At 48.2% G+C, this 13,090-nt stretch overlaps 1 protein-coding gene across 1 annotated transcript in view; it reads right to left on the reverse strand.

The window, feature by feature from the left end:
• AK4 (adenylate kinase 4) overlaps window positions 1–3,326 on the reverse strand; it is a 116,595-nt gene extending 113,269 nt beyond the window's left edge. The window contains exons 1-2 of the mRNA XM_063939172.1: window positions 3,166–3,326; window positions 2,438–2,618 (exon numbers count right to left, since the gene is read on the reverse strand). Of these exons, the coding sequence (XP_063795242.1) occupies window positions 2,438–2,582 (145 nt within the window). The 5' untranslated portion in view covers window positions 2,583–2,618; window positions 3,166–3,326. The remainder of the gene's footprint in view (window positions 1–2,437; window positions 2,619–3,165) is intronic.
• Between the last annotated feature and the right edge of the window lie 9,764 nt (window positions 3,327–13,090).

Raw genomic sequence — 13,090 nt, forward strand, 5'->3', positions numbered from 1 at the left:
ACACGTGGGCGCAGACTGTGACAGTTACCTTAATAAAGGCTCGCCCCAAGGGTTGACCAAATCAGGGAGATCCTTTTCATCCAACAGGTAGCATACAGAAAAGGGAAACACCAATATAAAGCCATTTAATTACGATTAGGTTCCGTGGCAACGAGCCTGACAAGTTGTGCAGGACAGTTCTTCTGCGAATCGTTCAACCGACACTTGCTATATGGTGGTGGTAATTGCTCTCTCAAGCTTGGCTACAGAATGGTCTATAATGCCAGCCTGAGCTCAGACCTGGTGAATGACAAGGCCATGACATATGGATGACATCAGTGTCATGTATATGAAACCATCTGGCAAACACATGTGCTCTGTGGATTCTGGCATGGTCATCCAAGAAGGTGACCCCTAGGCATGGTCATCCGGGAAGAAGACCCTCCCGCCAAGGGAGAAATGCTGTAACATGGGCGATGATGAGCACCTTGTAAACTTAATCAGTGATTAGAATTGACTTTGCCTCCTACATAAACAGCTACATCCAAACCATATCCAGATAATATACAGAACAACTGGAACCCATTCACTACTAAACAGCTGTAGAGGTCCTTAGGCATGGCGCCAGATGTCGAGGACATGATGAAGGAAGATTTACCTGACAATGCCACCTTCCTCCATACTTGGTAGTCCCTTGCATACACCAGAGAACTTGCAAACAAGCATCGCTGGGTGTAATGAGAGGTTTGGGCACTGCAATCGGACTATGGTATCCAACCATTCATGTCACAGGTAAACTGGACCACAGGTTGAAATTTGCAGCTCTGCACATCCAAGCAATGCTAAGCTATCCCGATCCGGAAATGTGCTCTTCCGCTGGCCTTTACAGATGACTTTTTTCCCCAGGGAGTTTTCCCATAACAGCACTATGGCTGCAGAGGCTCCGACAACCTCCGCAAGTTGACCTGTCTTGGTCACTGAAGCTTCTGCCAGACATGCCCCAAAGATCACTTTCAAAGTTACAGAGCTTCCCTCTTGCGGCCGTAATGAAAGACACCCAGGGCCACCCAGCAATTGTATACAAAACCACGCTGGGATGTTGCTTTATTCATTAATTAACACGTGTACAGTGTCAGAAGTCTGCAGAAGTCTTTGCTGCCAATATGCTTAGAGCAAGTCATTAACCCAGGAGCTCCCATTTACCGTCGGACACCTGTATATGCAGTTCAGTTTAAATCGATGCAGAAAGCAAAGCGGAATTCTCACTTTCACTGGCATGTAGCGTTACCTGATGGTGGGTCACTCCCCCTTATTCAGGTCAACAATATCAGACAGCTGTGTGTAAAGTGAAGACAGTTTCTGTAAAGCCAAATCTGTCAGCTTCCTGCAAATACACAAGAACCCTGCTTGCAAATGGGAGTCTGCATTATGCAATCACTACAGTCTGGTTTGAAAAAACAGAGGGGATATTTATCGAAGCTTGGAAAGATATAAAGTGGAGTGAGATAAAGTGCTAACCAATCATCTCCTAGCTGTCACGTTACAGGCTGTGTTTGGGAAAATGACAGCTAGTAGCTAATTGGTTGGCACTTTCCTACGTACTAAGCCTTAAAGAGTGATAAACTCAAGAGAGCAAAAGTATCAACCAACCAGCTCCTGTCATTTTTCAAACAGACTGTAACATGGCAGTTAAGAGCTGATTGGCTGGTACATTATCTCCGACCACTTTATCTCTCTCCAGACTTTGATAAATCTCCCCCTTATAGCTAAAAAGGGAAGACCTTGCACGGTTTATGCATTCACTGTACAAGCATGACACAGCTGAGAAAATAAGTTCTCTAAACTACAGAATTAGCAACAATGGAAAGTTACAGACTGACACCCCGAGGCAACAGTACTTAGCTATATACCACAACTACTGAAACAACTGCTGGGCAACGCTTGCTGCTTCAGTTCTGCTAAATTCTGCACAATAGGTGGAATGCTACAGGTGAGTGCAGCGCAGGTAGGCAGGAGGCGTGGCTCAGCGATTAAGCTAAAATATAAAAACATTTGGGGAATTGTCTGCAATGTAGATTTGACTCATTGTGACCTTGTAAAAGGGACTTAAATAAGAGCACCAATAATGACGGTGAATGGCTGCTAGAACAAGCAGTTTATTGGTTAAAAATTCTGCATAAAAAAGTATACACAGAAATAAATTGAAGCCAGAGAGATTATTAAAGGGGTATTATAGCTTATTGGGGTCCATGTGATAAATTAGCAGTTGCCCTCATATTGAATGCTCTTAGGAAACATTAAAGAGATGAGAAACAAATGGATGGAAGGTTTTGGCAATGCACAACTAAATTGTGGCAGTTTATTTGTGAAAGCGCAATAACAGAAGCAGAGCCAAAGCACAGAGGGCAGCGCTGGGTAATTACGCTGAGAAATAAATATATGTAGATGATTATCTTACCAGTGCTCGATCGGATGTTTTGCCTCAAGAAGTCACCGCTGGAGAGATACTGAAGCCCGAAGTTTTTGGCAATCCTCTGGCACACTGTGCCTTTGCCAGAGCCTGGCGGTCCAAGAATGACAGCTCTCAGAAGTTTGGACGCCATCAGAGAAGTGTATTCGAGACCAGCTTATACAGGGATCTGTAAAAGAACCAATAGGAAGAAATATTCGGTTACAGCCTCTCGCAGTGTCCCAGCCCCTCCTAAGATGCCAGAAAAGTTGAATGCAGTTAACCCCTTCCACTCTCAGCTCCAGATGATAAAGCATTTATGCTATACTGCAATAAGAGCTCATGCATATTTGATTTACAGTGGCACTGCAATCTGCAATCTAATATTACTGCAACCACCGGGCACAGAAATCTGCAGTGTAATATCAGTAATATACTACGGTTACATTAATGTCAGGCATTGTATTACAACTTTAATGCAGCCTGCAAATATGGATTAATCGCCCTCTTCTGCATACAGGTAGATCAGACACAAAATGCAACTCATGCATATAAATAAAGGCATTAATATAGCATATTGCTAGGAGTTTATGGTAATACATTAGCAATAATAATAATAAATACATGAGTACTAACAGCCTTTACATTGCACCTTATGGCTTTGACTGACGTGTAGGGGATAAGGACTGAGCCAAGACATCATACCATTGTTTGCAATTTGCAAAGTCCCAACTCACCTTCCTCTGGTCCCCAATATTTCTGCAATGTAGAATGCAATTACCCAGCTGCAAGTCTTACATTAGCAGTCCCTGCACAGGCAGCCTGGTAGCCTTTAAGGGAGAGAGGTGTCTGTGGTACAGGAGGGGGAGTGGGGCTGCGACGCCCAGCAGAGGAGGCTCCCTCAGACATCAGCAGGAAAGAATGCTGGACAACTGACTGGGGAGGAGAAAGACGCCCAGCCGCTCGGCATACTGGGAAATGTAGTCTCATTACCAGTCACCAAACTACATCATTATGGGACAGGGAACTACAACTCTCGGGCTCCCCCCTGAGGACAATCTCCTGAACAGCAGCCGCTGAGAAGAGAGTATTTTTAGGCACATACACAGACACAGTAGAAAATGAAACAATATATTTTATTTAATTACTATATTTGCCTTGCAGTTCTTACTTTTGCTCTTTGCAGAATGCAGTTCTCAGCAGCCCCTGATTTCCAGGATGACCAGTCACAATGATATTTATGATAACAATGTATAACATTTATTTCTACAGCTAAAATGCAATTTGACATCTGCTCTTATTTTCTGGACTTTATAAGTGACTATAGATAGAAGAGACTAGAGCAGTATTCCAGATGCTAAACACAAGTACGCTTTAGTCAGCTCCAGGAAACCTCACATGATGGGGGATGTAGTGCTTTAAGGTCCATTGTACAACATTATCTGCCCCTGGAATTGCCCCATATAATGTGTTATTGCAGTCATCTCATCAATTAACTAGTCCACAGGTTCTTCATGTTTTGCAGGTCACCTGTAGATTTCTAAAATGTGACAGTTGGTGACACACAGTGCAGCTGCTGGGTGACATGGAAAACGTGAACCGTGTGGGGTCCTGAGGACCAAGTTTGGAAACCGCTGAACTAGTCCAACACAGGTGAGTGAAATCACAAATAAAGTGTGAAGTCCAGGAGCAGAGCATTATGTACCTTGTGGAAGGGGTCATGCTGGGAGGGTCTGTAAAAGTATCATTTGTGATGCACTTAGATTCAAAACCTGATTATGACCCCATGTGACCCTCAGCCACATACAGGTTTCCTAACACCCTCATCCCCTCACCACCCCTAACACCCTCACCACCCTCTGCCTGTTAATCAGGCAGAGGCATTCATGGGGCTGAAGGGGGGCGGCAACACTCCATTTCCAAGGCGGAGACGGTGCATTGCAGGGGCGGCGGTGGGGAAATAGAGGCATGGCGTGGGCGTGATCAGGGAAGCTGTGTGACATCACACGCAGCCGTTCCGATTAAAAAATATGGCAACGGGCCTCCTGCCGTCGCAGCTAGGCTGTGCCGGCAGGAGGCATCCACAGTTTCTGCAGATACACTGAAACTGCAGTGCGACTGCAATTTCAGTATGGTTGCAGTGGGGGGCTCCTTGCCCTGTGATGGGTAGCCCCCAGCATGCGTGCAAAAGGTTTGCAAATTCTGCTAAAATTTGCAATCCTTACTGAATAGGGTCCATAATACGATTACTAGAGCTGCCCCCACAACATGCAGTGTAAGGAACGGAGCGGAGCTGCTGCACATGCCCAGTGGCAGCAGCTTCTTCTACCAAATTTGCTGTGTGTGTGGATCTAAGTCCTCAATCAGTGCATTGGACCAGAGAGCAGCTGCCAGTAAGAAGAGACAGGAGCCTTACCATGAGGTGGGAGTATGTGTGCTGACACAGTTCAGAACTGGTCCTATTATGTGTGTGTAATTTATTTATTATGGTTTGTTTAACCTTTTCCTGACCACTTTTTTATATTATTTAAATATGTTTGATACAGCCTATACTATATGGGTGTGGTTCATCAAATCAACAGTGTCTAGGTCGACAATGTTTAGGTCGACCACTATAGGTCGACAGTCACTAGGTCGCATGGATGGAAGATGGAAGGTCGACAGGGTTTCTAGGCAGAGCCGGCCCTAACCAATATGATGCCCTAGGCAAGATTTTGGCTGGTGCCCCCTAGCACCGCCGCTAGTTCTGCAGGAGATGCCTGGCATGAGTCAGCTGGCAGCTATGCTAACGTCGGGCGCCTTTTGTTTATGAAAATGCATCTTATCTGCATTACTATGTGACTAGGATGTACAAGCAGTTTCTGCTGATTAAAATGATATGCAGCATGCCTATATTCTGTGTGCGACTGCGGCTGTATCTGCATACTAAATGCTACATTACAGTGATTTCCAGGAATACACTGCAACGTAGCATTTTGTATGCAGATACAGCCGCAGTCATAAACAGAATATAGGCATGCCGCATATCATTTTAATCAGCAGAAGCTGCTGGTGCCCCTAAGCATACCAAATGCCCTAGGCATTTGCCTAGTTTGCCTATGCCTAAGGCCGGCTCTGTTTCTAGGTCGACATGTGCTAGGTCGACAGGTCTAAAGGTCGACATGAGGATTTTTATTTTTATTTTTTGGTGTCGTTTTCTTCGTAGAGTGACCGGGATCCCAAATTAGTGCACCGCGTCCCCTCGCATGGCTCGCTTCGCTCGCCATGCTTCGGGCATGGTGCCTTCGCTCGGCACACTTTACCGTTCCAATCGTAGTCCACGTGGATCGTTAAGTATGAAAAAATTCAAAAAAATAAAAAAAAATGTGAAAAACTCATGTCGACCTTTAGACCTGTCGACCTAGCACATGTCGACCTAGAAACCCTGTCGACCTTCCATCCATGTCGACCTAGTGACTGTCGACCTATAGTGGTCGACCTAAACATTGTCGACCTAGACACTGTCGATCTTCAGACCGGATCCCATACTATATATAGACCATCTATAGTATTAAATATTATTTCTGTATTCCATACAGTATCCAGTGTATAAAAGACCAATGTGAACATTAATGTCCAGGGCGTTACTAGGTTCTTCTACCGCTCCCCCAGACTCCTGCACTTGCTCCAATATTCCGCAGAGTGGTAGATTGTGGATTGCATTTTGAACCCCCCCCCCTTAGAAATCCTGCGTTTGCCATTGATTAGTACCCACTGGGCACGAGGCCTAGTTTGCTGAAGGGGTGATCCGGCCCACTTTAGCTACACCTCTGACCTGGGGGCACAGTGTACATTTTCCGCTGTGGAGCAAAGGGGGTCATTCCGAGTTGATCGCTCGCTAACAACTTTTTTGCAGTGCTGCGATCAGGTTAAATCTCGGAAAAACTGCGCAAGCGTATGCACCACAATGCGCAGGCGCATCGTACGGGTACAAAGAGGATCGGTGCTGGGTGATGGATTTAATGAAGAATCCATTCGCACAGCCTATCTCAAGGTGATTGACAGGAAGAGGGCGTTTGTGGGTGTCGATTGACCGTTTTCTGGGAGTGTTTGGGAAAACGCAGGCGTGTCCAAGCGTTTGCAGGGCGGGTGTCTGACGTCAATTCCGGGACCAGACAGGCTGAAGTGATCGCAGCGGCTGAGTAAGTCCAGAGCTACTCAGAAACTGCAAAAAACTTTTTTGTGCCGTCGGCTGCAACAGCGTTCGCACACTTGCAAAGCAAAAATACACTCCCCCGTGGGCGGCGACTATCTGATTGCAGCACTGCAAAAAGTTGCTAGCGAGCGACAACTCGGAATGACCCCCAAAGTGTCTTATTTTCAAATGTGGTTGACTGTCACAGAACAAGCCATTACAGGAATAGCCAGTGCGGCCCTGGAGCGGATGGTGCCACTTATTGTGTACCACCATATGTGCAACCAGCATTTGCATAACTTGCTGTAGCCACTCTGTCATGAAGTATGATTACATCTCTCTTACACTACCAGACTCAGGCCCTTTAGCGCCTACTGCCCCCCTCCTCTCAGTGCACCTGATAATGATGATGACAAGTTTCTTGGCTGTTTGGCTGCAGAGACAACTCAATAAGGATGAATATACGTGTTTAGTTCTACGCACACAATGGGGGTCATTCCGAGTTGATCGCTCGCTAGCGGTTTTTAGCGGCCGTGCAAACGCTATGCCGCCTCCCACTGGGAGTGTATTTTAGCTTAGCAGAAGTGCGAACGAAAGGATCGCAGAGCGGCTACAAAGTTTTTTTGTTGCAGTTTCAGAGTAGCTCAAAACCTACTCAGCGCTTGCGATCACTTCAGACTGTTCAGTTCCTGTTTTGACGTCACAAACACGCCCAGCGTTCGCCCAGCCACGCCTGCGTTTTTACAGTCACGCCTGCGTTGTTCCGAACACTCCCTGAAAACGGTCAGTTGACACCCAGAAACACCCACTTCATGTCAATCACTCTGCGGCCACCAGTGCGACTGAAATGCTTCGCTGGACCCTGTGCAAAACAACATAGTTTGTTGTGGCCGTACGACACGCGTGCGCATTGCGCCGCATACACATGCGCAGAACTGCAAATTTTTTTAGCCTGATCGCTGTGCTGCGAACAAATGCAGCTAGTGAACAACTCGGAATGACCACCAATGGAAGATAAATTACGTCAGACTTGCATTTAGTACTGCATCAGCCATATGTCTTGTCCATGGTTCAGGAGCCGGAGATGCAGAGGGAGATGAGAGGTGCTAAAACCAGGCCTGGCCAACCTGTGGCTCTCCAGATGTTGTGAAACTACACATCCCAGCATGCCCTGCCACAGTTTTAGCATTCCCTAATGGCAAAACTGTGGCAAAGCATGATGGGACTTGTAGTCTTACAACAGCTGGAGAGCCACATGTTGGCCAGGCCTGTGCTACACACTCTGGGGCAGATGCAGTGGCGTAACTACTGCCCCCGCGGTGGCTTGGGGGCGAGGGGCTGCGGGGGCGCCACTGACTTTGCACAGATTGACATGCGGACGAGGGTCCGCATGTCAATCTGCGGTCTCCTTCCCTCCGCTGCTGTAAGGAGGGACACGGAGCGCACAGCGCGCGCCTCTCCTGTGTCCCTCCCTGGCTCTCCGGCCGGTCTAATAAAGGAAGTGCCGTTCGTGAGCTCTGATTGGCCGGAGAGCCAGGAGGGACACGGGAGAGGCGCGCGCTGTGCGCTCCGTGTCCCTCCAACACAAAGGAGCGGGGGGGGGGGGGGCAGGCACTGTGGGGGAATATCTGGCACTGGGGGCATATACCTGGCACTGTGGGGGAATATCTGGCACTGGGGGAATATACCTGGCACTGTGGGGGATTATCTGGCACTGGGGGCATATACCTGGCACTGTGGGGGAATATCTGGCACTGGGGGCATATACCTGGCACTGTGGGGGAATATTTGGCACTGGGGGGAGCAGGCACTGAGGGGGCATATGTGGTACTGTGGGGGAATATCTGGCACTGGGGGCATATACCTGGCACTGTGGGGGAATATCTGGCACTGGGGAGAGCGGGCACTGAGGGGGCATATGTGGCACTGTGGGGAAATATTTGGCACTGGGGGGAGCAGGCACTGAGGGGGCATATGTGGCACTGTGGGGGAATATCTGGCACTGTGGGCATATACCTGGCACTGTGGGGGAATATCTGGCACTGGGGGGGAGCAGGCACTGAGGGGGCATATGTGGCACTGGGGGGGGGGGTATATTTGGCACTGGGGGCATGTACCTGGCACTGTGGGGGAATATCTGGCACTGGGGGCATATACCTGGCACTGTGGGGGAATATCTGGCACTGGGGCATATTTGGCACTGGGAGCACGGCCCTAGCAACAAACACTACCCCCTAGCAACGAGCATGACACCCAGTGCATGAAACCCCTGGCAACGAGCATGACACCCAGTGCATGAAACCCCTGGCAACGAGCATGACACCCTGAGCATGAAAACCCCTGGCACCATGCATGGAACCAAGAGCATGAAACCCCTGGCAACGAGCAGGTAATTTAAAAGTAATTAGAAGCCTTACTGTAGAACTTAATGTGTAATGGGCATTACGGTGTGTGGCATAATGTATCACGGACATTGCGGTGTGTGTCATAATGTGTCAGGCATTACGGTGTGTTGTATACTATATCACGGGCATTGTGGTATGTGGTATAATGTCTCAGGATCATTGTGGTGTGTGTCATACTGTGTCACAGACATTGTATGTGCTATAATGTATCAGGGGCACTGCAGTGTGTAGCATAATGTATAACGGGCATTGCGATTCCTGTCATAATGTGTCACAGGCATTACGGTGTGTGGCATAATGTGTCGGGGGCATTACAGTGTGTGCATATTGTGTCATGTGCATTATTGTGTGTGGCATAATGGCTAAGGCCATTGCAGTATGTGGAATAATGTATACTGGGCATTACTATAAGGAGGAAAAATGACAAATAATGTAAGGGGCATGAATCAGGATTATTTTTCTTTCCTGTGGTGGCTAACGTCTGGGCGTGCAGGTTGCAAAACTGGGGTATAAGGTAGTCTTTTCCTGCAATGCCACGTCCCTTTACGCGAAGCCACGCCCATTTCAATGAAGCCGCGCCCCCTTTTGGCGGCGCGCGCAGATTTGTCCCTGGCCTTTACTAGTGCCAATTATGGGGGGTACCGAAGAATTTTTTGGCTTGGGGGAGAAAAAAATCTAGTTACGCCACTGGGCAGATGTATAAAGCCTGGAGAAGTGATAAAGCAGTGATAAGTGCAAAGTGATAACACACCAGCCAATCAGCTCCAATATGTAAATCGACAGTTAGGAGCTGATTGGCTGGTGCGTTATCACCTTGCACTTATCACTGCTTTATCACTTCTCCAGGCTTAATACATCTGCCCCTCTGTGGCAATGGACACTGTAGTTTAATGAGCGACTTTAAAATATGCTCAAAGTAATGATGTTAAAGTGAACCTCCACAGCGTGGGAAACACTGGCCCCAGTACCTGCTGCCTGACCAGTGCCGTTAGGTTATAAAGCTGTATGAATAACACTAGATGGAAGGAAAAAAACTCTGTTAGATCATGTGCATATATCAACAGCAAGATAAATAATTGTATAAACTGCACTTACAATTGCGGAGGTGCATGGAGGCCTTAAGTAACTGCCCCCGAGATACCGCCACGGGCACAATTCCAGCAGGTCTGCTGTATTTTTAAAGCGGCAATAATCTTAGAAGCCACGCCAACCTGGCTTTACCTTTTTAAATTATTACCTTTTTACAAAAATGCGGACAGACTTTCCAGAATTGCGCCCCGCTGGCTATTACCTAAGGCCTATGGCGAGTCTGCTGGTAAGATGTAGTTTCTGCTGGAGGCTGGAGACCTGCTAAAATGATGAGGGAACTGCCAATAGATGCAATGCAAGTTGGATTTTATTTGGTTAAACTCATGTGAAGTCTGCTTGTAGGGCCTGATTCTGAGTGGCACCCAATGCAGATGTTCATGCAGCTGAGCGATTATTTGCCACTGCGCACATGTGACATTTTCTAAAAAAGTGCAGCGCATGAATTACGCAGAGTGCACACAGAGGCGCTACTGCATTCCAGGCGGACAGTAAAAGTTGGTGTCTCGGTACTTGTACACTCAGCTGTGTGTGTGTGTGTACTAGTAAATATAAAGTGAGTCTGTAATTCTTCTTCTTCTTCTACTTCTTCTTCTACTTCTTCTTTCTCCTCTTCCTTTTCTTCTTCTTCTTCTTCTTCTTCTTCCCGCAGTGCTCCACAGCACCGGAGTGTATTATAACAGCCATTATGCAGACGTCACCCTTTTTCACCTTGTGGGGTGCCACGACAGGCACCCCACTACTCAGAAGGGCACAGGGCACATTCTTAGGAGATGCCCACCACCCATCGTCCTGCTCCAGTGGTCCCACCATGCTTGTTCTGTGATGTCATAATGATCACTAATGGCAGGAGTGCCACCCTGGGGCTCCTCTGTGCCCTGCTGTGGCACGCAGCCGCTGCGACCCAGGACGCGGTGAGTAGCGGCCTGCCAGCGCACAGGAGCTGCGCTGCAAGGTAGCTACTCACCAGGTACAAAAGCATCGCCGTCGTGCGATGCTTATGTACCTGTGCAGGGGGGTCGGGCCTGACATGCGGGGCGGACCTGGGCGCCCCCCCCGCATGTCAGAGTAAGTGACCGTAGATGTGCTAAATTTAGCACATCTATATACGATCAGATCTGAATGACCCCCCATTATTATCAGACTGCTGGCCCTGCTATGTAACTGCGTGTACGGTACACCAGCCCATCTACATGACACATCTCACCTGTCTGCCGCAGGACCTGCTCTCTCTGGTGAAAACAGCGTTATCTGTTTGCAACCAGTATGTAATATCCATTAAGCAAACAAGCAGCTTGCACTGGGAAGTCATACATCAGCAGAGACAGCACAGAGCAGCCCACACACAGTCAGATGAATGCAGCAGACGGCCCCTGAGTCATTAGCGATGGCAGATGCGCTCGTTATGTGGGCACAGATTTGTAAGGATCAATAACTCGGCTGCGTTCACATCGGAGGAATAGAGAGCAGCCGACTATATTATCATAGATAGAATGCCTGTATTACTTTTACTGTTCTTGTTGTGTACCACTTTCCTGCACGGTTTATCTGTAACTGTGACTGAGCAGTCACTTGGTTTTGTGTTAGTGGAGACGCAGGCTCGTGTATGTCTTATATAGGCCAGAGGTTCCCAACCAGGGCCGGTTCCGGGGCTTCTTGCGCCCCGGGCGGCATTAGGGGGCGTGGCTTCATACAGGGACTGTGGTCAGTTACGCCCCCTGTACTGTAGTAGGATGTGCGGTGCGCGATGACGTCATCGCGCACCGCACAGCAAAGGTCCTCTCCACGAAGGAAAACTAGACGCTAAGCGTCTAGTTCCCTTCGTGGAGAGGACCTTTGCTGTGCGGTGCGCGATGACGTCAACGCGCACCGCACATCATTACAGTTAAGGTCCTCTCCAGGTAGCGTCTAGTTTCCCTTCACAGCGGACAGCGGGACAGCGGGCAGCGGGGGGCACCACAGCAGCAGCGGATCTTGCCATGGTGCGGCGCCCTCCGGAAGGCGGCGCCCCAGGCAAAAGTCCTGCTTGCCCGTGGCAAGATCCGCTACTGTTCCCAACCTAGGGTATAAGGAACCCCCAGCCAAGGGTAATCACTGTGACGTTCAGGTGTATGCAAAACATTTTCTGTAGTCAGACAGCCGGGTGATAATTAGACACACAGGGTAAGCAGTGTCCTAGGGATCTCTAGCACCCATGCATCACAGCAGGACCCTGGCAGCAGGCAGGAGAATACAGTGGAAGGATCACTGGAATTTCCTGAATAAATAGATTATCTGCAGTCAGTTGTAGGGATGGCCATTGATGATTCATAATCATCGCTGGTCTATGACCAATGTTGAATATTTTTTTGCCATTGATGGGTTTCCCACTATCGATGATGCACAAGCAATGCTTTTTTTTATTTATTTTTTGCAAAATGCTGGGACAGAGAGATTAACTCCACCCCCAACACTCCTGCAAAGTTCCGCCCAAGTGCTTATTGGCCCGTAGCTTACTTCATGACCATCAGTGGGTGAAGCAATCGATGGTTCCCTTGCAGTTGGTTTTACACCATCGATTTTACCTATCAATGTTACTATTGATGATGACCACCACTGATTGCCATCCCTAATTCAGTTGAATCCAGATCATTCCGGACACAGCGCCTACTAATGGAAGAACTTGTGGACTATGACATCAGCCCATGATATGACATGTTTTACCAATTACTAGTAGATTCAAAATAATAAGTTTGCCTTTTCAAAAACCCTCAGGAACTCTATCCGATAGGGGGATGGGGCGTGGTCTGCATTCTCATTATCATGGCCCCGCCTCTGCTCTTTAAAGCTGAATTTGAAGCGGGGGGCGTGGCTAGGATGCAAATCGCATCATCCAACTTCTGGATTGCCCACTTTAGTCAGGAAGTGGGCGGCCCCAGGAGGCTCGCCAACTCTTTTGGGTGAGCCCGCACAGATTCATGATTCGCAAGTATGCCCCAGGCCTCCACAAAAACATAG

This window comes from Pseudophryne corroboree, chromosome 9 (assembly GCF_028390025.1).
Source record: "Pseudophryne corroboree isolate aPseCor3 chromosome 9, aPseCor3.hap2, whole genome shotgun sequence".
NCBI classification, from domain to species: domain Eukaryota; kingdom Metazoa; phylum Chordata; class Amphibia; order Anura; family Myobatrachidae; genus Pseudophryne; species Pseudophryne corroboree.